This window comes from Engystomops pustulosus, unplaced genomic scaffold (assembly GCF_040894005.1).
Source record: "Engystomops pustulosus unplaced genomic scaffold, aEngPut4.maternal MAT_SCAFFOLD_154, whole genome shotgun sequence".
Classification (NCBI taxonomy): Eukaryota; Metazoa; Chordata; class Amphibia; order Anura; family Leptodactylidae; genus Engystomops; species Engystomops pustulosus.
This window is the reverse complement of record NW_027285034.1, coordinates 48,207-74,923: the sequence shown is the minus strand read 5'-3', so window position 1 is coordinate 74,923 and position 26,717 is coordinate 48,207. Positions and strand designations below refer to the sequence as shown.

Here is a 26,717-nt window from a genome sequence, read left to right as displayed (position 1 = left end):
TTCACAAACCTTCTCCAACAAAGAAGAATGGGGGAACCTCCAGCCTCTAGATGTACAGAGAAGAATGGGGGAACCTCCAGCCTCTAGATGTACAGAGAAGAATAGAGGAACCTCCAGCCTCTAGATGTACAAAGAAGAATGGGGGAACCTCCAGCCTCTAGATGTACAGAGAAGAATGGGGGAACCTCCAGCCTCTAGATGTACAGAGAAGAATGGAGGAACCTCCAGCCTCTAGATGTACAGAGAAGAATGGGGGAACCTCCAGCCTCTAGATATACAGAGAAGAATGGGGGAACCTCCAGCCTCTAGATGTACAGAGAAGAATGGGGGAACCTCCAGCCTCTAGATGTACAGAGAAGAATGGGGGAACCTCCGGCCTCTAGATGTACAGAGAAGAATAGGGGGAACCTCCAGCCTCTAGATGTACAGAGAAGAATGGAGGAACCTCCAGCCTCTAGATGTACAGAGAAGAATGGGGGAACCTCCAGCCTCTAGATGTACAGAGAAGAATGGAGGAACCTCCAGCCTCTAGATGTACAAAGAAGAATGGGGGAACCTCCAGCCTCTAGATGTACAGAGAAGAATGGGGGAACCTCCAGCCTCTAGATGTACAGAGAAGAATGGGGGAACCTCCAGCCTCTAGATGTACAGAGAAGAATGGGGGAACCTCCAGCCTCTAGATGTACAGAGAAGAATGGAGGAACCTCCAGCCTCTAGATGTACAAAGAAGAATGGGGGAACCTCCAGCCTCTAGATGTACAGAGAAGAATGGGGGAACCTCCAGCCTCTAGATGTGCAGAGAAGAATGGGGGAACCTCCAGCCTCTAGATGTACAGAGAAGAATGGGGGAACCTCCAGCCTCTAGATGTGCAGAGAAGAATGGGGGAACCTCCAGCCTCTAGATGTACAGAGAAGAATGGGGGAACCTCCAGCCTCTAGATGTACAGAGAAGAATGGGGGGACCTCCAGCCTCTAGATGTACAGAGAAGAATGGGGGGACCTCCAGCCTCTAGATGTACAGAGAAGAATGGGGGAACCTCCAGCCTCTAGATGTACAGAGAAGAATGGGGGAACCTCCAGCCTCTAGATGTACAGAGAAGAATGGGGGAACCTCCAGCCTCTAGATGTACAAAGAAGAATGGGGGAACCTCCAGCCTCTAGATGTACAGAGGAGAATGGGGGAACCTCCAGCCTCTAGATGTACAGAGAAGAATGGGGGAACCTCCAGCCTCTAGATGTACAGACAAGAATGGAGGAACCTCCAGCCTCTAGATGTACAGATAAGAATGGGGGAACCTCCAGCCTCTAGATGTACAGAGAAGAATGGGGGAACCTCCAGCCTCTAGATGTACAGAGAAGAATGGGGGAACCTCCAGCCTCTAGATGTACAGAGAAGAATGGAGGAACCTCCAGCCTCTAGATGTACAGAGAAGAATGGGGGAACCTCCAGCCTCTAGATGTACATAGAAGAATGGGGAAACCTCCAGCCTCTAGATGTACAGAGAAGAATGGAGGAACCTCCAGCCTCTAGATGTACAGAGAAGAATGGGGGAACCTCCAGCCTCTAGATGTACAGAGAAGAATGGGGGAACCTCCAGCCTCTAGATGTACAGAGAAGAATGGGGGAACCTCCGGCCTCTAGATGTACAAAGAAGAATGGGGGAACCTCCGGCCTCTAGATGTACAAAGAAGAATGGGGGAACCTCCGGCCTCTAGATGTACAAAGAAGAATGGGGGAACCTCCAGCCTCTAGATGTACAGAGAAGAATGGAGGAACCTCCAGCCTCTAGATGTACAGAGAAGAATGGAGGAACCTCCAGCCTCTAGATGTACAGAGAAGAATGGAGGAACCTCCAGCCTCTAGATGTACAGAGAAGAATGGAGGAACCTCCAGCCTCTAGATGTACAGAGAAGAATGGAGGAACCTCCAGTCTCTAGATGTACAAAGAAGAATGGGGGAACCTCCAGCCTCTAGATGTACAAAGAAGAATGGAAGAACCTCCAGCCTCTAGATGTACAAAGAAGAATGGGGGGAACCTCCAACCAGCAAAGCTCCCACACCATCACACTCAACAGTGTCCTCCGTGGCAGAGTTTCCTTGTACCGCCTGATGGTTTTTACACCTACATTTGGAGACACTTTCAAAGTTTTCCCAATTTTTCGGACTGCCTGACCTTCATATCTTACAGTAATGATGGCCAAACGTTTTTTGTTATTTTGCTGCTTTTTTCGATCCATAATACAAGTTCTACCAGTCTCTTAGTAGGACGATCAGCCGTGTATCCACCCGACTCCTGCACAACACAACTGATGCTCCAAACCCCATTTATAAGGCCAGAAATCCCACTCATTACCCCTGACAGGGCACCTGTGATGTGAGACCGGGGACTACCTCTTGTATCTCTCCCGGGGACTACCTCTTGTATCTCTCCAGGGGACTACCTCTTGTATCTCTCCAGGTGACTACCTCTTGTATCTCTCCAGGTGACTACCTTTTGTATCTCTCCAGGTGACTACCTCTTGTATCTCTCCAGGTCACTACCTTTTGTATCTCTCCAGGTCACTACCTCTTGTATCTCATCTAGAGAAGCCCAGACTGTGCAGAGCAGTGATCACAGCACAAGGACCTGGAATATAAGAGATCCTCCGGGGTCTCACACAGTTTGGTAAGTCTATAATTCCACATGTGATAATTCATAGTTTTGATGCCTTCAGTGAGAATTTACAATTTTTATAGTCATGAAAATATAGAAAACTCTTTGAATGAGAAGGTGAGTGCAGACTTATTGTCTGTAGTGTACATAGAGGTCAGTGTCCGTCTTCCCCTACATACGGGGTCGGCAGGGATGGATAATGCACAATTTGCTTGTAATACAGAGGAGCGGAGAGAGAACATGAGGAGATGTGGAGGAGTCTATGACTGGAGGGATCAATATCTGAGACAAGTGTGCTCCATCGCATGAACAAACAATTACACGAGGGCCGGAGATGTGAGACGCCCAAACAAACAGAGACTCGGAAAATGAGCCGAAGCGCCGGAGCCCGGGGGAGCGAGAACGTGCCGGAATCTCCCATCACTTCAATAACATTGAGTCATGTCCTTCCTCGCCGACGTCTGAATCTCCCGCACTCCCTCCCTGGGTGTTAGGATCGATCAAGGAGACCTTATAGACGGTGAAGTGTGAGAACATGGGTAATTAAAGGGACAGATCGCTGTATAGTCATATGAGAGGAGCCGTCACATGTCATCACACTCCTGGACCAGGATTCCCCCCTACTCCCCAGACTACAGCCTGACCAGGGGGATGCATCCACATTTTCAGATGAAGATCCACACCAGGGAGGGTTTATTTGACTTTTCTATATAATTTCATCAAAAATGTTGAGTATTGTTGGTTGTTGAAAAGAAGCTAAACTTTAACAATCTAAGAAATGTTCCCCTCCTGTACTGGGAACAGTCTCCTCTCAGCACTCTCACACTGCTCCCCCTCTCTTCTGTAATAGGGGACAGTCTCCTCTCAGCACTCTCACACTGCTCCCCCTCTCTTCTGTACTGGGGGACAGTCTCCTCTCAGCACTCTCACACTGCTCCCCCTCTCTTCTGTACTGGGGGACAGTCTCCTCTCAGCACTCACACTGCTCCCCCTCTCTTCTGTACTGGGGGACAGTCTCCTCTCAGCACTCTCACACTGCTCCCCCTCTCTTCTGTACTGGGGGACAGTCTCCTCTCAGCACTCTCACACTGCTCCCCCTCTATCTGTACTGGGGGACAGTCTCCTCTCAGCACTCTCACACTGCTCCCTCTCTCTTCTGTACTGGGGGACAGTCTCCTCTCAGCACTCTCACACTGCTCCCCCTCTCTTCTGTAATAGGGGACAGTCTCCTCTCAGCACTCCCACACTGCTCCCCCTCTCTTCTGTACTGGGGAACAGTCTCCTCTCAGCACTCTCACACTGCTCCCCCTCTATCTGTACTGGGGGACAGTCTCCTCTCAGCACTCTCACACTGCTCCCCCTCTCTTCTGTACTAGGGGACAGTCTCCTCTCAGCACTCTCACACTGCTCCCCCTCTCTTCTGTACTAGGGGACAGTCTCCTCTCAGCACTCTCACACTGATCCCCCTCTCTTCTGTAATAGGGGACAGTCTCCTCTCAGCACTCTCACACTGCTCCCCCTCTCTTCTGTACTGGGGAACAGTCTCCTCTCAGCACTCTCACACTGCTCCCTCTCTCTTCTGTACTGGGGAACAGTCTCCTCTCAGCACTCTCACACTGCTCCGCCTCTCTTCTGTACTGGGGAACAGTCTCCTCTCAGCACTCTCACACTGCTCCCCCTCTCTTCTGTAATAGGGGACAGTCTCCTCTCAGCACTCTCACACTGCTCCCCCTCTATCTGTACTGGGGAACAGTCTCCTCTCAGCACTCTCACACTGCTCCGCCTCTCTTCTGTACTGGGGAACAGTCTCCTCTCAGCACTCTCACACTGCTCCCCCTCTCTTCTGTACTGGGGGACAGTCTCCTCTCAGCACTCTCACACTGCTCCCTCTCTCTTCTGTACTGGGGAACAGTCTCCTCTCAGCACTCTCACACTGCTCCCTCTCTCTTCTGTACTGGGGAACAGTCTCCTCTCAGCACTCTCACACTGCTCCGCCTCTCTTCTGTACTGGGGAACAGTCTCCTCTCAGCACTCTCACACTGCTCCCCCTCTCTTCTGTACTGGGGGACAGTCTCCTCTCAGCACTCTCACACTGCTCCCCCTCTCTTCTGTACTGGGGGACAGTCTCCTCTCAGCACTCTCACACTGCTCCCCCTCTATCTGTACTGGGGGTCAGTCTCCTCTCAGCACTCTCACACTGCTCCCCCTCTCTTCTGTACTGGGGGACAGTCTCCTCTCAGCACTCTCACACTGCTCCCCCTCTCTTCTGTACTAGGGGACAGTCTCCTCTCAGCACTCTCACACTGCTCCCCCTCTCTTCTGTACTGGGGGACAGTCTCCTCTCAGCACTCTCACACTGCTCCCCCTCTATCTGTACTGGGGGTCAGTCTCCTCTCAGCACTCTCACACTGCTCCCCCTCTCTTCTGTAATAGGGGACAGTCTCCTCTCAGCACTCTCACACTGCTCCCCCTCTCTTCTGTACTGGGGGACAGTCTCCTCTCAGCACTCTCACATGGCTTTTGTCTTCTGGTTCACTTTATAGACATCATAAAATACATGATCGTTGACTTGTCCGAAATGCAGAAAATTCAATATTTTTTATTAATAGGAGAACCATGGGTGTGGCCACAAGGTCTGCTGCACCCTCACTTGTCAAATTCCATCCATCCCCCCCCTCACCTCACTGACTGTCAATGTCCCGCTCCACTTGTAAACCTGTGAAATAGAGAGTGCACCGAATCCCATGGCCACGCCCAGAGTGCACCAACATCCGGGACACACATGAGAAAACCAGGAATCAGACTAAGCTGCAGTTTCCTATAATATCGGACTGTCTCCGGCTCCACGTGTGGACTGTGGTTTTTTTATGCGCTTGGGGATAGTCCTCACACTGCTGTGCTCTTACAGCTTTTACTCAGAGCAGAGGAGAGATGCAAAGATCTATAAGGCTTATCAGCACTACAGAAATGGGGGGTTCTTATACAGAGAGCACAGAGCACAGCAGTGTGAGGACACCTCCTGAGTGGGAAAGCCACAATATGGGAATATGTAGCAGAGATGCCTTAGCAACATTGTATCGGTCTGGGGAGTAACAATTAACCCCTGACTCCACTATGTCTATATCAGAGCAGCAGGGGGCAGAGTCCTGACCTGGCAGGATGTCATTATATGGCAGGAAGAGGAGTGGAGTGCTGCGCTCTGATAAGAGACTTCCCATCACACAGGCCTTTGTTATGTCCCGGCTCCTCGCAGCTTTCATCAGCTCCTTCCAGATCTTATCAAGGAACCTCCGCAGCCCCCAGACCCCCGAGGCAGCATTGTTACCGAGGAATCATGTAACGCTGCTCATCCTGTGCCTCCTGGTGCAGGAACACCATGTCTAATCTTACAGTAGGATGTGGATGTCACCATGTGTCCCCGGGCCGGTGTCCCCTTACAGCCGCCGCCATCAGATCCGGCTCCTCTTGTTTCTCCGCTGCTGTGTTGTAGATGAATAATTGAAGTTTCTGGAAGTATCTGATCCGCTTTGTGCTGAGCCTCCGAGGAAGACTGGAGGAGGGTGAGGACAAGATGTCTGCCCCCCGAGGGGAAGGGTCTTATCATCTAATATCCATCTCTTTCCTATCCCCCTCTCATATTTTTCTATCTCTCTCTCTAGAAAACCGAGGACAGCTCAGAGATAGATGTGGAACAGAGCACAGCAGGGTTAGGAAGCTCTGATCATCTCCTGGAGCACAATCCACCCCTGTACATGGAAGGAGATGGAACCAAGACACGGCGGCCGACCGTACACGGAGGCTCAGAACCACAGAGATCCACAGCTCAGGGGGACGACCATGAGATGCCAAGAAGAAGCCTGAGAGCCGGAAGAAGTCCCATCCTCTGTAGGGCGCAGCAAGATTACGGAGGAAGAGATCGGAGGAGACAATAACTGATACAACCCAACACCACAACCACCGGACCACCCCCAACGTGATACATGGGGGCCGCAGAATACCGGGGAGAAGAGGAATTTCAGTAGGGACTGGGGAGACGCTCAGAGCTAATGGGAAGATGGATGAGATAAATACAGGAGAATCAACCCCCCCCAAACCTGCAACCACATCTACAAAGGAAGAGACATCACTGCAGACCCACGTGTCACAGCCCAGACCTAAATCACATGGAGAACCTGAGGCTTCACAAACCTTCTCCAACCAAAGTGACTGAGCTACAGATTTACTACATAGAAGAATGGGGGAACCTCCGGCCTCTAGATGTACAGAGAAGAATGGGAGAACCTCCAGCCTCTAGATGTACAGAGAAGAATGGGGGAACCTCCAGCCTCTAGATGTACAGAGAAGAATGGGGGAACCTCCAGCCTCTAGATGTACAGAGAAGAATGGGGGAACCTCCAGCCTCTAGATGTACAGAGAAGAATGGAGGAACCTCCAGCCTCTAGATGTACAGAGAAGAATGGAGGAACCTCCAGCCTCTAGATGTACAAAGAAGAATGGAAGAACCTCCAGCCTCTAGATGTACAGAGAAGAATGGGGGAACCTCCAGCCTCTAGATGTACAGAGAAGAATGGGAGAACCTCCAGCCTCTAGATGTACAGAGAAGAATGGGGGAACCTCCAGCCTCTAGATGTACAGAGAAGAATGGGGGAACCTCCAGCCTCTAGATGTACAGAGAAGAATGGGGGAACCTCCAGCCTCTAGATGTACAGAGAAGAATGGAGGAACCTCCAGCCTCTAGATGTACAGAGAAGAATGGAGGAACCTCCAGCCTCTAGATGTACAAAGAAGAATGGAAGAACCTCCAGCCTCTAGATGTACAGAGAAGAATGGGGGAACCTCCAGCCTCTAGATGTACAAAGAAGAATGGGGGAACCTCCAGCCTCTAGATGTACAGAGAAGAATGGGGGAACCTCCAGCCTCTAGATGTATAAAGAAGAATGGGGGAACCTCCAGCCTCTAGATGTACAGAGAAGAATGGGGGAACCTCCAGCCTCTAGATGTACAGAGAAGAATGGGGGAACCTCCAGCCTCTAGATGTACAGAGAAGAATGGGGGAACCTCCAGCCTCTAGATGTACAAAGAAGAATGGGGGGAACCTCCAGCCTCTAGATGTACAGAGAAGAATGGAGGAACCTCCAGCCTCTAGATGTACAGAGAAGAATGGAGGAACCTCCAGCCTCTAGATGTACAAAGAAGAATGGGGGAACCTCCGGCCTCTAGATGTACAGAGAAGAATGGGGGAACCTCCGGCCTCTAGATGTACAAAGAAGAATGGAGGAACCTCCAGCCTCTAGATGTACAGAGAAGAATGGAGGAACCTCCAGCCTCTAGATGTACAAAGAAGAATGGGGGAACCTCCGGCCTCTAGATGTACAGAGAAGAATGGGGGAACCTCCGGCCTCTAGATGTACAGAGAAGAATGGGGGATCCTCCAGCCTCTAGATGTACAAAGAAGAATGGGGGAACCTCCAGCCTCTAGATGTACAGAGAAGAATGGAGGAACCTCCAGCCTCTAGATGTACAAAGAAGAATGGGGGAACCTCCAGCCTCTAGATGTACAGAGAAGAATGGAGGAACCTCCAGCCTCTAGATGTACAAAGAAGAATGGAGGAACCTCCAGCCTCTAGATGTACAGAGAAGAATGGAGGAACCTCCAGCCTCTAGATGTACAAAGAAGAATGGGGGAACCTCCGGCCTCTAGATGTACAGAGAAGAATGGGGGAACCTCCAGCCTCTAGATGTACAAAGAAGAATGGAGGAACCTCCAGCCTCTAGATGTACAGAGAAGAATGGAGGAACCTCCAGCCTCTAGATGTACAAAGAAGAATGGGGGAACCTCCGGCCTCTAGATGTACAGAGAAGAATGGGGGAACCTCCGGCCTCTAGATGTACAGAGAAGAATGGGGGATCCTCCAGCCTCTAGATGTACAAAGAAGAATGGGGGAACCTCCAGCCTCTAGATGTACAGAGAAGAATGGAGGAACCTCCAGCCTCTAGATGTACAGAGAAGAATGGAGGAACCTCCAGCCTCTAGATGTACAAAGAAGAATGGGGGAACCTCCAGCCTCTAGATGTACAAAGAAGAATGGGGGGGAACCTCCAGCCTCTAGATGTACAGAGAAGAATGGAGGAACCTCCAGCCTCTAGATGTACAAAGAAGAATGGGGGAACCTCCAGCCTCTAGATGTACAAAGAAGAATGGGGGGAACCTCCAGCCTCTAGATGTACAGAGAAGAATGGGGGAACCTCCAGCCTCTAGATGTACAGAGAAGAATGGGGGAACCTCCAGCCTCTAGATGTACAGAGAAGAATGGGGGAACCTCCAGCCTCTAGATGTACAGAGAAGAATGGGGGGATCCTCCAGCCTCTAGATGTACAAAGAAGAATGGGGGAACCTCCAGCCTCTAGATGTACAGAGAAGAATGGGAGAACCTCCAGCCTCTAGATGTACAAAGAAGAATGGGGGAACCTCCGGCCTCTAGATGTACAGAGAAGAATGGGGGATCCTCCAGCCTCTAGATGTACAACAAGTTTAGACAATGTTTTGCTTTCTTTCCTTGTTACATACTTGTTCATGTTTCTCCATCAGGTAAATTATTGGTTTACAATGAGGAGAAGTTCATGGGATGAGAAGATTGTGACAATGTATCACACATCCCGTATGCTGCACGACACTCATGACTGGACCGGTACCGGGTCAGCTCTGTGGGGTGTGGCGCTGGTTCGCTCTCAGACCCCTCGTGCGCTGTACGCAGCCCCGTGTTTTCTTGTAATAACACGCGTGTAAATAAAACATGTGTCCGGCGCTGTATTTACCGCTGTCACCCGCCGCCTCCTCCACGTGACTTCACCTCATGAATAATGGACCGGGTCTCAGTATGAAGGTGCCAGAGCGGCCGCAGCCTGCGCTAATTGTCTGCGCGTCCCCCAGGAAATCTGCCGATTCATATTCCCTCCAGGAATCTCCACAGCGATGATGTGCCGGATACATTACCAGGAAGCAGAGCGTCAGCAATACTATACACCAGATGTAGTATGGGACAGGAAAGAACCGCTCTGAGCGGTTTCTGTCCCTGACTGTCTCTGACACTGTCTCTGGTTTTCTCTGTCTGTTACTGACTGGCTGTCTCTGTATTTGTAGCTATGTCTATGGGGAGATTTATCAGAAGTGTCTGAGAGCAGAACTACTCCAGTTGCCCATGACAACCAATCAGAGCTCAAGTTTCATTTTCCCACAACTGTTTATAAAATAACAGCTGATGTCCGATTGGTTTCCATGGGCAACTGGAACAGTTTTACCTCATTTCTGATAAATCTCCCCCTATCTCTATCCATCTTACCTCACACATAAGTGTCTTATACTCATTGCCTATAGTAACCAATCACAGCTCAGAGCTCATATTAATGACCTGTGGCAGAACAGCAACCAATCCCAGCTCAGAGCTCATATTAATGACCTGTGGCAGAACAGCAACCAATCACAGCTCAGAGCTCATATTAATGACCTGTGGCAGAACAGCAACCAATCCCAGCTCAGAGCTCATATTAATGACCTGTGGCAGAACAGCAACCAATCACAGCTCAGAGTTCATATTAATGACCTGTGGCAGAACAGCAACCAATCCCAGCTCAGCGCTCATATTAATGACCTGTGGCAGAACAGCAACCAATCCCAGCTCAGAGCTCATATTAATGACCTGTGGCAGAACAGCAACCAATCCCAGCTCAGAGCTCATATTAATGACCTGTGGCAGAACAGCAACCAATCACAGCTCAGAGCTCATATTAATGACCTGTGGCAGAACAGCAACCAATCCCAGCTCAGAGCTCATATTAATCACCTGTGGCAGAACAGCAACCAATCACAGCTCAGCTTCCAACTGCCACAGCAGCAGCAGACAACAGCTCCTGTATATGGGGGCTAATAAGTGGATTTTGAAAGCGCAGGGTGAAAATTTTTGCTCAAAACCTTGTCTAAGATGTTCCCTGAGTCACAGAGAGCGTGTGTACAAAATTTGGAAATTGTAAACGCGACGGTGCAGATTCCTTTAGCGGACATATACACATACATATATACACACACACACACACACACACACACATACATACATACATACATACATACACACACAGCTTTATATATTAGATAATGTACCAGAGTTGTATAACACAAAGATCTATTCACTACTAACTAAAGTTAGAGACATTTGGTTTGTGGGTGAAATTTCCAGATGAACCCTTTAATCCCCTCTGACCTTTACAGGTGACCCTTAATGTGGCCTTCTCTAAACTTGTGATGTTTCATGACTTTTTTTTGTACAACTTTTTGTTCTCGAACAAGGAGGTTAACTAGAAAACTCACACCGGGTGTGTGATCCATGAATCACTGAATAAATGTCCAGGTTCGATTAGAATTGGTGTATAAACAGTCCTCCTTATCATGCTGCTCACATTTTGACATCATAGGACCAAAACACCTAATAATAGATCAGCAGTGCAGCGGCATAGTGAGGCTTCAAGACTGAGCTAAGAGAGCCACAGAGACATCAGCAGGTTATACTAGAGATACAGAGACTGGAAGAGCCACAGAGACATCAGCAGGTTATACTAGAGATACAGAGACTGGAAGAGCCACAGAGACATCAGCAGGTTATACTAGAGATACAGAGACTGGAAGAGCCACAGAGACATCAGCAGGTTGTACCAGAGATACAGAGACTGGAGGAGTCACAGAGAGACATCAGCAGGTTGTACCAGAGATACAGAGACTGGAAGAGTCACAGAGAGACATCAGCAGGTTATACTAGAGATACAGAGACAGGAAGAGCCACAGAGAGACATCAGCAGGTTGTACCAGAGATACAGAGACTGGAAGAGCCACAGAGAGACATCAGCAGGTTGTACCAGAGATACAGAGACTGGAAGAGTCACAGAGACATCAGCAGGCTGTACCAGGGATACAGAGACTGGAAGAGCCACAGAGAGACATCAGCAGGTTGTACCAGGGATACAGAGACTGGAAGAGCCACAGAGAGACATCAGCAGGTTGTACCAGAGATACAGAGACTGGAAGAGCCACAGAGAGACATCAGCAGGTTGTACCAGAGATACAGAGACTGGAAGAGCCACAGAGACATCAGCAGGTTATACCAGAGATACAGAGACTGGAAGAGCCACAGAGACATCAGCAGGTTATACTAGAGATACAGAGACTGGAAGAGCCACAGAGACATCAGCAGGTTGTACCAGAGATACAGAGACTGGAAGAGCCACAGAGACATCAGCAGGTTGTACCAGAGATACAGAGACTGGAAGAGCCACAGAGACATCAGCAGGTTGTACCAGAGATACAGAGACAGGAAGAGCCACAGAGACATCGGCAGGTTGTACCAGAGATACAGAGACTGGAGGAGTCACAGAAATATCAGCAGGTTCTACCAGAGATACAGAGACAGGAAGAGTCACAGAGAGACATCAGCAGGTTGTACCAGAGATACAGAGACTGGAAGAGCCACAGAGACATCAGCAGGTTGTACCAGAGATACAGAGACTGGAAGACTCAGAGACATCAGCAGGTTGTACCAGAGATACAGAGACTGGAAGAGTCATAGAGAGACATCAGCCGGTTGTACCAGAGATACAGAGACTGGAAGAGTCACAGAGACATCAGCAGGTTGTACCAGAGATACAGAGACTGGAAGAGCCACAGAGAGACATCAGCAGGTTGTACCAGAGATACAGAGACTGGAAGAGTCACAGAGACATCAGCAGGTTGTACCAGAGATAAGAAGAGTCACAGAGACATCAGCAGGTTGTACCAGAGATACAGAAACTGGAAGAGTCACAGAGAGACATCAGCAGGTTGTACCAGAGCTACAGAGACTGGAAGAGTCACAGAGAGACATCAGCAGGTTGTACCAGAGATACAGAGACTGGAGGAGTCACAGAGAGACATCAGCAGGTTGTACCAGAGATACAGAGACTGGAAGAGTCACAGAGACATCAGCAGGTTGTATTATTACTGTGTTTTCCCTATGTCAGTATCTTCGTCAGGTGTAGTGTGCAGGATCCATACTACAGATGTATGAGGATGTAGCAGAGCTGAGGTGCCGTCACTGTGTTACACTGCGGCCATCCATCACTCACTGGTCGATGGAGATTCAGTAAATTGCTCCCTGGGCTCCGGCTCTTCTGTCACCTCCATCTATGGATGTTACTGCCGAGAGCTAAAAGGGACGGGCTCCGGAGGAAGACGCGAGGATGGAGGATGCGGAGGGCACCCGGCAGCCCGGACCCCGCTGGGGAGCGCAGTTATTGGTCGTGTCTCATACAATCAATACAGGAACGGGAATGTCTATTAACTTAACAACCAGAATAAAAAAACACAAAGAAGCAGCGCCGCACCAGTGTGTGGTAGTGTCAGGTACCGCAGCGCCGCACCAGTGTATGTGGTAGTGTCAGGTACTGCAGCGCCGCACCAGTGTATGTGGTAGTGTCAGGTACCGCAGCGCCGCACCAGTGTGTGGTAGTGTCAGGTACTGCAGCGCCGCGCCAGTGTATGTGGTAGTGTCAGGTACTGCAGCGCCGCACCAGTGTATGTGGTAGTGTCAGGTACTGCAGCGCCACACCAGTGTATGTGGTAGTGTCAGGTACCGCAGCGCCGCACCAGTGTATGTGGTAGTGTCAGGTACCGCAGCGCCGCACCAGTGTATGTGGTAGTGTCAGGTACCGCAGCGCCGCACCAGTGTATGTGGTAGTGTCAGGTACTGCAGCTCCGCACCAGTGTATGTGGTAGTGTCAGGTACTGCAGCGCCGCACCAATGTGTGGTAGTGTCAGGTACCGCAGCGCCGCACCAGTGTATGTGGTAGTGTCAGGTACCGCAGCGCCGCACCAGTGTATGTGGTAGTGTCAGGTACCGCAGCGCCGCACCAGTGTCTGGTAGTGTCAGGTACCGCAGCGCCGCACCAGTGTGTGGTAGTGTCAGGTACTGTAGCGCCGCACCAGTGTATGTGGTAGTGTCAGGTACTGCAGCGCCGCACCAGTGTGTGGTAGTGTCAGGTACTGCAGCGCCGCGCCAGTGTATGTGGTAGTGTCAGGTACTGCAGCGCCGCACCAGTGTATGGCATCTGTGGTACGAGGACCGTGCGAGGACCACCAGAGGACCGTGCGAGGACCACCAGAGGACCGTGCGAGGACCACCAGAGGACCGTGCGAGGACCATCAGAGGACCGTGCGAGGACCACCAGAGTCCCATGTAAGGACTGTGTGAAGATGTTGTGACCCCCTCCATCATCCGGGATAACGCTCCTGTACATTATGTGCGTTCGGCTGGATAATCTCCATGGCGCGCCGCCAGCCCATCACATCATCAGCTGCTGCTCCGTGCCTGCAGGAAGCGCGGACCCCGGTGGGATATGATCTTCTGCCTGAGATAACAGTGAGGGCTTCAAGGGGCAGGAGAGGATCTTTATTCACAGCTGATGGTTTGTTACAGTGTACCAAGTCTAGACAATCAGCAGAAGGTTCTCTCTCTTGAGCTGACAGTTTGTTACATTGTATCAGGTCTGATTATCGAGCTGGAGATTGTTGCTGGGGGATAAATTGTTGCTGTGAGAAACAGGAGGAGGTCTGTATGTGTCCAGTCACTGACAGCAGCAGAGGTCTTACCCTGGTGAGACAACACAACCTGCAGCATCCCAGACCATGCAGCCTCTACAGAGGAGAAGGGGGCGATACAGGCCGAGAGAGGGGAGGCAGCGGGTTCACTCATAGCAGAAAGCATCTCGCTGACATCACAGAACTGACATGACAGCACAGCACAGCGGTGACATCACAGAACTGACATGACAGCACAGCACAGCGGTGACATCACAGAACTGACATGACAGCACAGCACAGCGGTGACATCACAGAACTGACATGACAGCACAGCACAGCGGTGACATCACAGAACTGACATGACAGCACAGCACAGCGGTGACATCACAGAACTGACATGACAGCACAGCACAGCGGTGACATCACAGAACTGACATGACAGCACAGCACAGCGGTGACATCACAGAACTGACATGACAGCACAGCACAGCGGTGACATCACAGAACTGACATGACAGCACAGCACAGCGGTGACATCACAGAACTGACATGACATCACAGCACAGCGGTGACATCACAGAACTGACATGACAGCACAGCACAGCGGTGACATCACAGAACTGACATGACAGCACAGCACAGCGGTGACATCACAGAACTGACATGACATCACAGCACAGCGGTGACATCACAGAACTGACATGACATCACAGCACAGCGGTGACATCACAGAACTGACATGACATCACAGCACAGCGGTGACATCACAGAACTGACATGACATCACAGCGCTGACAACAAAGAACTGACATGACATCACAGCACAGCGGTGACATCACAGGAATGACATCACAGAGCTGACATGACACCAGAGCGCAGCGCTGACATCACATCCTAGTTCTGATATGACATCACATTCCAGCGCTGATGTCACACCTGGAATCAGACCGATTCAAAAATTGATGCAACAAATAAATGTATCTATCAGTATTGTAGATACAGCTTTGAAGGTGATTGGAGGAAAGATGTGATGTAAGGATCGGCACATGACGAGTGACGTGGATAAAGGCCTTGATGATTGTTATTTATACTCTGATGTCTGATCGTCTCATTGTCTCATTGTGATGAAGCTTCTCCCACATCAGGTTATTCTGCACAGTGTGAACACTACATCTCCCACTATACAACCCCCTGAGCCCCCACATCACTGACCCCAGGGGTAACCACTCCAAGCCCCTGCACAGGAGCTCAGCTCTGCTACACCGCACACACATACAGCTCTGCTACATATAAACATGTCATACAGCTCTGCTACACCGCACACATACAGCTCTGCTACACCGCACACATACAGCTCTGCTACACCGCACACATACAGCTCTGCTACACATAAACATTCATACAGCTCTGCTACATCGCGCACACACACAGCTCTGCTAAACATAAACATCTCATACAGACATAGATATATTTACAGTATTTCTACTACTCATAAAACTCTGCTATACACGACACACTCAGCTCTGCTGCGCCACATCCTACTACATATCGCACTCAGCTCTACTGCGCCACATCCTACTACGTATCGCACCCAGCTCTGCTACATGGCACACTAATAGCTCGGTCTAGGTCTGCTACATCTTATCCCTGCGCCCTCCTTACATATGACGTAGTGTGAGGAGTCTCTGTGGTGGGGTCACCCCGTGGGCAGGAGGGCGCTCGCTAGGAATTCCTGCGCAGATGTTTGCACAGAGATGCGACATCCTGCAGAATCCTGGATCATACTAGGACTGTGCCCGATTATACTGCAGTATACAGGACCTGCTGTGGTCCAGGGAGGTCCTTACATCACTAGATGTCTAGGGTCCAGATACAGTAGGTCCTTTAGAGCACTAGATGTCTATGGTCCAGGTAGGTCCTCACATCACTAGATGTCTATGGTCCAGGTAGGTCCTTACATCACTAGATGTCTATGGTCCAGGTAGGTCCTTACATCACTAGATGTCTATGGTCCAGGTAGGTCCTTACATCACTAGATGTCTATGGTCCAGGTAGGTCCTCACATCACTAGATGTCTATGGTCCAGGTAGGTCCTTACATCACTAGAGGTCTATGGTCCAGGTAGGTCCTTACATCACTAGATGTCTATGCTCCAGGTAGGTCCTCACATCACTAGATGTCTATGGTCCAGGGAGGTCCTCACATCACTAGAGGTCTATGGTCCAGGGAGGTCCTTACATCACTAGATGTCTATGGTCCAGGGAGGTCCTTACATCACTAGATGTCTATGGTCCAGGGAGGTCCTTACATCACTAGATGTCTATGGTCCAGGGAGGTCCTTACATCACTAGCTGTTTGTGGTCCAGGTAGGTCCATACATCACTAGATGTCTATGGTCCAGGTAGGTCCTCACATCACTAGCTGCCTATGGTCCAGGGAGGTCCTTACATCACTAGATGTCTATGGTCCAGGTAGGTCCTCACATCACTAGATGTCTATGGTCCAGGTAGGTCCTTACATCACTAGATGTCTATGGTCCAGGGAGGTCCTCACATCACTAGAGGTCTATGGTCCAGGGAGGTCCTTACATCACTAGATGTCTATGGTCCAGGGAGGTCCTTACATCACTAGATGTCTATGGTCCAGGGAGGTCCTTACATCACTAGATGTCTATGGTCCAGGGAGGTCCTTACATCACTAGCTGTTTGTGGTCCAGGTAGGTCCATACATCACTAGATGTCTATGGTCCAGGTAGGTCCTCACATCACTAGCTGCCTATGGTCCAGGGAGGTCCTTACATCACTAGATGTCTATGGTCCAGGTAGGTCCTCACATCACTAGATGTCTATGGTCCAGGTAGGTCCTTACATCACTAGAGGTCTATGGTCCAGGGAGGTCCTCACATCACTAGATGTCTATGCTCCAGGTAGGTCCTCACATCACTAGCTGCCTATGGTCCAGGTAGGTCCTTACATCACTAGATGTCTATGGTCCAGGTAGGTCCTCACATCCCAGCTGCCTATGGTCCAGGTAGGTCCTCACATCACTGGAGGTCTATGGTCCAGGTAGGTCCTTACATCACTAGAGGTCTATGGTCCAGGTAGGTCCATACATCACTAGATGTCTATGGTCCAGGTAGGTCCTCACATCACTAGATGTCTATGGTCCAGGTAGGTTCTCACATCACTAGATGTCTATGGTCCAGGTAGGTCCTCACATCACTAGATGTCTATGGTCCAGGTAGGTTCTCACATCACTAGATGTCTATGGTCCAGGTAGGTCCTCACATCCCAGCTGCCTATGGTCCAGGTAGGTCCTCACATCACTGGAGGTCTATGGTCCAGGTAGGTCCTTACATCACTAGAGGTCTATGGTCCAGGTAGGTCCATACATCACTAGATGTCTATGGTCCAGGTAGGTCCTCACATCACTAGATGTCTATGGTCCAGGTAGGTTCTCACATCACTAGAGGTCTATGGTCCTGGTAGGTCCTCACATCACTAGATGTCTATGGTCCAGGGAGGTCCTCACATCACTAGATGTCTATGGTCCAGGGAGGTCCTTACATCACTAGAGGTCTATGGTCCAGGTAGGTCCTCACATCACTAGCTGACTATGGTCCAGGTAGGTCCTTACATCACTAGATGTCTATGGTCCAGGGAGGTCCTCACATCACTAGCTGACTATGGTCCAGGTAGGTCCTCACATCACTAGCTGCCTATGGTCCAGGTAGGTCCTTACATCACCAGCTGCCTATGGTCCAGGTAGGTCCATACATCACCAGCTGCCTATGGTCCAGGTAGGTCCTCACATCACTAGCTGCCTATGGTCCAGGTAGGTCCTCACATCACTAGCTGTTTGTGGTCCAGGTAGGTCCTGCAGTATGTGGCCAGGGTTAGGGTGCTCTGCCCCATCACCTTCTCCCTCCTCCAGTTCTGCAGAGAACTTTTCCTTCTCCCCCTCCCACACACGCCGGATCCTGGGGATGGAATCCGCTGGGATGTCGGTCACTTACCTCGGAATTGCACTTTGGCGATGCGGTCGCCCCTTCCGCGCAGGTCGGTGACGGTCTTCAGGTGAACTATTAGAGCCATGGTGTAGGATCATCCAGGCAGAGCTGCTGCCTCCAGAGCTGTGCGCCTGTGTCTGCTGGAGGAGGAGGGGGCTGCTGCTCCGTGTAGCCTGCGCCCTCCTCCCACTAATACTCGCGCCCGCTTTCCTTCCTTTTGCAGATACGAGACCTGTAAATTATTCACAATGGTCTCCAGCCAGATGCAGTGGTCTCTGCTTTCAGGGCTGGGGGTGGGGGAGCAGGGAAAGGGTTAAGCCCCGAGACATTAACCCTTATACAATGTTTACACTTCCCTTATATAGGGAGACCCCTTATGTGTTCTACATGGACAGCTCTGACCATACACACTGCAGCCAGGGTATTGTCCCTGCAGAGATGTGTCATCAGACATTTGTGTATGTTGTTAGTAGCAGCAGGACTGTGATATGTGGATTTATATTCCAGCATCGTACTGGCCATATGTCCTCACACTGCTGTGCTCTGTGTTCTCTGCAGCCAGTGTATTGTCCCTCGCAGAGATGTGTAATCAGACCTTTGTGTATGTTGTTAGTAGCAGCAGGACTGTGATATATGGATTTATATTCCAGGATTGTACTGGCCATATGTCCTCACACTGCTGTGCTCTGTGTTCTCTGCAGCCAGAGTTATACACTGTCCCTGGGGAGAGGTATAATCAGACCTTTGTGTATATAATTAGTACCGGCAGGGCTGTGATATATGGATTTATATCCCGGGCTTGTGGTGTACTCGGGGGGACATCCTCACACTGCTGTGTTCTGTGCACTGAACTCCTCCAAAATACCTTGTCTCTCATCTCAATGCTGTGCTGTGTATTGACCTGTAGACCGCTATAGACTTTACTCAAAGCAAAAGTAAGGGTTCAGATCAATGCAGAGAGCACAGCAGTGTGAGGATGCACCCCAAGTGAATGTGAAGAAGCTACAATACTGGAATATTGATACATTTTAAACATTCCTGCTGCTACTAATAATAATACACAAGGTCTGATTCCACATCTTACCATGGACCATACCCAACACTGGCTCCAGAGCACAGCAGTGTGAGGACACCCCCCCCCCCCCCCAACTGCACTTGGAGAAGCTACAATCCTGGAATATAAATCCATAAATCACAATCTTACTGCCAAAAAAACACTAAGGTATGATTACACTTCTCTCCAAAGACAATACATAACACTGCCTGCAGAGAGCACAGAGCACAGCAGTGTAAGGTATGATTACACATCTCTCCAGGGACAGTACATAACACTGGCTGCAGAGAGCACAGAGCACAGCAGTGTGAGGTCTGATTACACATCTCTCCAGGACAATACATAACACAGGCTGCAGAGAGCACAGAGCACAGCAGTGGGAGGTCTGATTACACATCTCTCCAGGGACATTACATAACACTGGCTGCAGAGAGCACAGAGCACAGCAGTGTGAGGTCTAATTACACTTCTCTCCAAAGACAATACATAACACTGCCTGCAGAGAGCACAGAGCACAGCAGTGTGAGGACTTTGTCACGCTGTACTACAGCTAGTATAAGCATCACCGTCATTACCACTACATGGGGATCCGTGCGGAGCTGGGATATAACCTGCAGTATACACAGCTCCACCAGGGGGCGATCTCCAGAGGATAGAAATTCCCATCCAAGCCTCGGCAGTAACCCCTTATCGACCAGACTGTTCAGCAATGTGATGGCTTAGGGCTGTTGGGCAGTGTTACATGCAGGGTGTATGTACCGTAGTAATATACCGGCTGTAGTACACACAGGGGGTATATACAGGGAGACCTCCCCGGCTGTAGTACACACAGGGGGTATATGCAGGGCGACCTCCCCGGCTGTAGTACACACAGGGGGTATATGCAGGGCGACCTCCCCGGCTGTAGTACACACGGGCTGTATATACAGGGGGACCTCCCCGGCTGTAGTACACACGGGCTGTATATACAGGGGGACCTCCCCGGCTGTAGTACACACGGGCTGTATATACAGGGGGACCTCCCCGGCTGTAGTACACACGGGCTGTATATACAGGGGGACCTCCCCGGCTGTAGTACACACGGGGGGTATATACAGGGCGACCTCCCCGGCTGTAGTACACACGGGCTGTATATGCAGGGCGACCTCCCCGGCTGTAGTACACACGGGCTGTATATGCAGGGCGACCTCCCCGGCTGTAGTACACACGGGCTGTATATGCAGGGCGACCTCCCCGGCTGTAGTACACACGGGCTGTATATGCAGGGCGACCTCCCCGGCTGTAGTACACACAGGGGGTATATGCAGGGCGACCTCCCCGGCTGTAGTACACACGGGCTGTATATACAGGGCGACCTCCCCGGCTGTAGTACACACGGGCTGTATATACAGGGGGACCTCATTGGTTGTAGTCCCTGGCAGTACGGTTGGTTCTGGTCCTGTGTGTATGAAGTACGGTTGGTTCTGGTCCTGTGTGTATGAAGTACGGTTGGTTCTGGTCCTGTGTGTATGAAGTACGGTTGGTTCTGGTCCTGTGTGTATGAAGTACGGTTGGTTCTGGTCCTGTGTGTATGAAGTACGGTTGGTTCTGGTCCTGTGTGTATGAAGTACGGTTGGTTCTGGTCCTGTGTGTATGAAGTACGGTTGGTTCTGGTCCTGTGTGTATGAAGTACGGTTGGTTCTGGTCCTGTGTGTATGAAGTACGGTTGGTTCTGGTCCTGTGTGTATGAAGTACGGTTGGTTCTGGTCCTGTGTGTATGAAGTACGGTTGGTTCTGGTCCTGTGTGTATGAAGTACGGTTGGTTCTGGTCCTGTGTGTATGAAGTACGGTTGGTTCTGGTCCTGTGTGTATGAAGTACGGTTGGTTCTGGTCCTGTGTGTATGAAGTACGGTTGGTTCTGGTCCTGTGTGTATGAAGTACGGTTGGTTCTGGTCCTGTGTGTATGAAGTACGGTTGGTTCTGGTCCTGTGTGTATGAAGTACGGTTGGTTCTGGTCCTGTGTGTATGAAGTACGGTTGGTTCTGGTCCTGTGTGTATGAAGTACGGTTGGTTCTGGTCCTGTGTGTATGAAGTACGGTTGGTTCTGGTCCTGTGTGTATGAAGTACGGTTGGTTCTGGTCCTGTGTGTATGAAGTACGGTTGGTTCTGGTCCTGTGTGTATGAAGTACGGTTGGTTCTGGTCCTGTGTGTATGAAGTACGGTTGGTTCTGGTCCTGTGTGTATGAAGTACGGTTGGTTCTGGTCCTGTGTGTATGAAGTACGGTTGGTTCTGGTCCTGTGTGTATGAAGTACGGTTGGTTCTGGTCCTGTGTGTATGAAGTACGGTTGGTTCTGGTCCTGTGTGTATGAAGTACGGTTGGTTCTGGTCCTGTGTGTATGAAGTACGGTTGGTTCTGGTCCTGTGTGTATGAAGTACGGTTGGTTCTGGTCCTGTGTGTATGAAGTACGGTTGGTTCTGGTCCTGTGTGTATGAAGTACGGTTGGTTCTGGTCCTGTGTGTATGAAGTACGGTTGGTTCTGGTCCTGTGTGTATGAAGTACGGTTGGTTCTGGTCCTGTGTGTATGAAGTACGGTTGGTTCTGGTCCTGTGTGTATGAAGTACGGTTGGTTCTGGTCCTGTGTGTATGAAGTACGGTTGGTTCTGGTCCTGTGTGTATGAAGTACGGTTGGTTCTGGTCCTGTGTGTATGAAGTACGGTTGGTTCTGGTCCTGTGTGTATGAAGTACGGTTGGTTCTGGTCCTGTGTGTATGAAGTACGGTTGGTTCTGGTCCTGTGTGTATGAAGTACGGTTGGTTCTGGTCCTGTGTGTATGAAGTACGGTTGGTTCTGGTCCTGTGTGTATGAAGTACGGTTGGTTCTGGTCCTGTGTGTATGAAGTACGGTTGGTTCTGGTCCTGTGTGTATGAAGTACGGTTGGTTCTGGTCCTGTGTGTATGAAGTACGGTTGGTTCTGGTCCTGTGTGTATGAAGTACGGTTGGTTCTGGTCCTGTGTGTATGAAGTACGGTTGGTTCTGGTCCTGTGTGTATGAAGTACGGTTGGTTCTGGTCCTGTGTGTATGAAGTACGGTTGGTTCTGGTCCTGTGTGTATGAAGTACGGTTGGTTCTGGTCCTGTGTGTATGAAGTACGGTTGGTTCTGGTCCTGTGTGTATGAAGTACGGTTGGTTCTGGTCCTGTGTGTATGAAGTACGGTTGGTTCTGGTCCTGTGTGTATGAAGTACGGTTGGTTCTGGTCCTGTGTGTATGAAGTACGGTTGGTTCTGGTCCTGTGTGTATGAAGTACGGTTGGTTCTGGTCCTGTGTGTATGAAGTACGGTTGGTTCTGGTCCTGTGTGTATGAAGTACGGTTGGTTCTGGTCCTGTGTGTATGAAGTACGGTTGGTTCTGGTCCTGTGTGTATGAAGTACGGTTGGTTCTGGTCCTGTGTGTATGAAGTACGGTTGGTTCTGGTCCTGTGTGTATGAAGTACGGTTGGTTCTGGTCCTGTGTGTATGAAGTACGGTTGGTTCTGGTCCTGTGTGTATGAAGTACGGTTGGTTCTGGTCCTGTGTGTATGAAGTACGGTTGGTTCTGGTCCTGTGTGTATGAAGTACGGTTGGTTCTGGTCCTGTGTGTATGAAGTACGGTTGGTTCTGGTCCTGTGTGTATGAAGTACGGTTGGTTCTGGTCCTGTGTGTATGAAGTACGGTTGGTTCTGGTCCTGTGTGTATGAAGTACGGTTGGTTCTGGTCCTGTGTGTATGAAGTACGGTTGGTTCTGGTCCTGTGTGTATGAAGTACGGTTGGTTCTGGTCCTGTGTGTATGAAGTACGGTTGGTTCTGGTCCTGTGTGTATGAAGTACGGTTGGTTCTGGTCCTGTGTGTATGAAGTACGGTTGGTTCTGGTCCTGTGTGTATGAAGTACGGTTGGTTCTGGTCCTGTGTGTATGAAGTACGGTTGGTTCTGGTCCTGTGTGTATGAAGTACGGTTGGTTCTGGTCCTGTGTGTATGAAGTACGGTTGGTTCTGGTCCTGTGTGTATGAAGTACGGTTGGTTCTGGTCCTGTGTGTATGAAGTACGGTTGGTTCTGGTCCTGTGTGTATGAAGTACGGTTGGTTCTGGTCCTGTGTGTATGAAGTACGGTTGGTTCTGGTCCTGTGTGTATGAAGTACGGTTGGTTCTGGTCCTGTGTGTATGAAGTACGGTTGGTTCTGGTCCTGTGTGTATGAAGTACGGTTGGTTCTGGTCCTGTGTGTATGAAGTACGGTTGGTTCTGGTCCTGTGTGTATGAAGTACGGTTGGTTCTGGTCCTGTGTGTATGAAGTACGGTTGGTTCTGGTCCTGTGTGTATGAAGTACGGTTGGTTCTGGTCCTGTGTGTATGAAGTACGGTTGGTTCTGGTCCTGTGTGTATGAAGTACGGTTGGTTCTGGTCCTGTGTGTATGAAGTACGGTTGGTTCTGGTCCTGTGTGTATGAAGTACGGTTGGTTCTGGTCCTGTGTGTATGAAGTACGGTTGGTTCTGGTCCTGTGTGTATGAAGTACGGTTGGTTCTGGTCCTGTGTGTATGAAGTACGGTTGGTTCTGGTCCTGTGTGTATGAAGTACGGTTGGTTCTGGTCCTGTGTGTATGAAGTACGGTTGGTTCTGGTCCTGTGTGTATGAAGTACGGTTGGTTCTGGTCCTGTGTGTATGAAGTACGGTTGGTTCTGGTCCTGTGTGTATGAAGTACGGTTGGTTCTGGTCCTGTGTGTATGAAGTACGGTTGGTTCTGGTCCTGTGTGTATGAAGTACGGTTGGTTCTGGTCCTGTGTGTATGAAGTACGGTTGGTTCTGGTCCTGTGTGTATGAAGTACGGTTGGTTCTGGTCCTGTGTGTATGAAGTACGGTTGGTTCTGGTCCTGTGTGTATGAAGTACGGTTGGTTCTGGTCCTGTGTGTATGAAGTACGGTTGGTTCTGGTCCTGTGTGTATGAAGTACGGTTGGTTCTGGTCCTGTGTGTATGAAGTACGGTTGGTTCTGGTCCTGTGTGTATGAAGTACGGTTGGTTCTGGTCCTGTGTGTATGAAGTACGGTTGGTTCTGGTCCTGTGTGTATGAAGTACGGTTGGTTCTGGTCCTGTGTGTATGAAGTACGGTTGGTTCTGGTCCTGTGTGTATGAAGTACGGTTGGTTCTGGTCCTGTGTGTATGAAGTACGGTTGGTTCTGGTCCTGTGTGTATGAAGTACGGTTGGTTCTGGTCCTGTGTGTATGAAGTACGGTTGGTTCTGGTCCTGTGTGTATGAAGTACGGTTGGTTCTGGTCCTGTGTGTATGAAGTACGGTTGGTTCTGGTCCTGTGTGTATGAAGTACGGTTGGTTCTGGTCCTGTGTGTATGAAGTACGGTTGGTTCTGGTCCTGTGTGTATGAAGTACGGTTGGTTCTGGTCCTGTGTGTATGAAGTACGGTTGGTTCTGGTCCTGTGTGTATGAAGTACGGTTGGTTCTGGTCCTGTGTGTATGAAGTACGGTTGGTTCTGGTCCTGTGTGTATGAAGTACGGTTGGTTCTGGTCCTGTGTGTATGAAGTACGGTTGGTTCTGGTCCTGTGTGTATGAAGTACGGTTGGTTCTGGTCCTGTGTGTATGAAGTACGGTTGGTTCTGGTCCTGTGTGTATGAAGTACGGTTGGTTCTGGTCCTGTGTGTATGAAGTACGGTTGGTTCTGGTCCTGTGTGTATGAAGTACGGTTGGTTCTGGTCCTGTGTGTATGAAGTACGGTTGGTTCTGGTCCTGTGTGTATGAAGTACGGTTGGTTCTGGTCCTGTGTGTATGAAGTACGGTTGGTTCTGGTCCTGTGTGTATGAAGTACGGTTGGTTCTGGTCCTGTGTGTATGAAGTACGGTTGGTTCTGGTCCTGTGTGTATGAAGTACGGTTGGTTCTGGTCCTGTGTGTATGAAGTACGGTTGGTTCTGGTCCTGTGTGTATGAAGTACGGTTGGTTCTGGTCCTGTGTGTATGAAGTACGGTTGGTTCTGGTCCTGTGTGTATGAAGTACGGTTGGTTCTGGTCCTGTGTGTATGAAGTACGGTTGGTTCTGGTCCTGTGTGTATGAAGTACGGTTGGTTCTGGTCCTGTGTGTATGAAGTACGGTTGGTTCTGGTCCTGTGTGTATGAAGTACGGTTGGTTCTGGTCCTGTGTGTATGAAGTACGGTTGGTTCTGGTCCTGTGTGTATGAAGTACGGTTGGTTCTGGTCCTGTGTGTATGAAGTACGGTTGGTTCTGGTCCTGTGTGTATGAAGTACGGTTGGTTCTGGTCCTGTGTGTATGAAGTACGGTTGGTTCTGGTCCTGTGTGTATGAAGTACGGTTGGTTCTGGTCCTGTGTGTATGAAGTACGGTTGGTTCTGGTCCTGTGTGTATGAAGTACGGTTGGTTCTGGTCCTGTGTGTATGAAGTACGGTTGGTTCTGGTCCTGTGTGTATGAAGTACGGTTGGTTCTGGTCCTGTGTGTATGAAGTACGGTTGGTTCTGGTCCTGTGTGTATGAAGTACGGTTGGTTCTGGTCCTGTGTGTATGAAGTACGGTTGGTTCTGGTCCTGTGTGTATGAAGTACGGTTGGTTCTGGTCCTGTGTGTATGAAGTACGGTTGGTTCTGGTCCTGTGTGTATGAAGTACGGTTGGTTCTGGTCCTGTGTGTATGAAGTACGGTTGGTTCTGGTCCTGTGTGTATGAAGTACGGTTGGTTCTGGTCCTGTGTGTATGAAGTACGGTTGGTTCTGGTCCTGTGTGTATGAAGTACGGTTGGTTCTGGTCCTGTGTGTATGAAGTACGGTTGGTTCTGGTCCTGTGTGTATGAAGTACGGTTGGTTCTGGTCCTGTGTGTATGAAGTACGGTTGGTTCTGGTCCTGTGTGTATGAAGTACGGTTGGTTCTGGTCCTGTGTGTATGAAGTACGGTTGGTTCTGGTCCTGTGTGTATGAAGTACGGTTGGTTCTGGTCCTGTGTGTATGAAGTACGGTTGGTTCTGGTCCTGTGTGTATGAAGTACGGTTGGTTCTGGTCCTGTGTGTATGAAGTACGGTTGGTTCTGGTCCTGTGTGTATGAAGTACGGTTGGTTCTGGTCCTGTGTGTATGAAGTACGGTTGGTTCTGGTCCTGTGTGTATGAAGTACGGTTGGTTCTGGTCCTGTGTGTATGAAGTACGGTTGGTTCTGGTCCTGTGTGTATGAAGTACGGTTGGTTCTGGTCCTGTGTGTATGAAGTACGGTTGGTTCTGGTCCTGTGTGTATGAAGTACGGTTGGTTCTGGTCCTGTGTGTATGAAGTACGGTTGGTTCTGGTCCTGTGTGTATGAAGTACGGTTGGTTCTGGTCCTGTGTGTATGAAGTACGGTTGGTTCTGGTCCTGTGTGTATGAAGTACGGTTGGTTCTGGTCCTGTGTGTATG

General features: G+C 50.0%; 1 protein-coding gene across 17 annotated transcripts in view; it reads right to left on the bottom strand.

The window, feature by feature from the left end:
* OTOF (otoferlin) overlaps positions 1-26,717 on the bottom strand; it is a 210,497-nt gene that overhangs the window by 146,376 nt on the left and 37,404 nt on the right. For 15 of the 17 annotated variants that reach the window (XM_072131838.1, XM_072131839.1, XM_072131843.1 and 12 more), the window contains exon 1: positions 18,269-18,425. The exons of the other annotated variants lie outside the window; for them this stretch is intronic. In XM_072131838.1, the coding sequence (XP_071987939.1) occupies positions 18,269-18,347 (79 nt within the window). In that variant the 5' untranslated portion in view covers positions 18,348-18,425. Of the gene's footprint in view, positions 1-18,268; positions 18,426-26,717 lie in introns of those variants that run through there. 17 annotated transcript variants of the gene reach the window in all.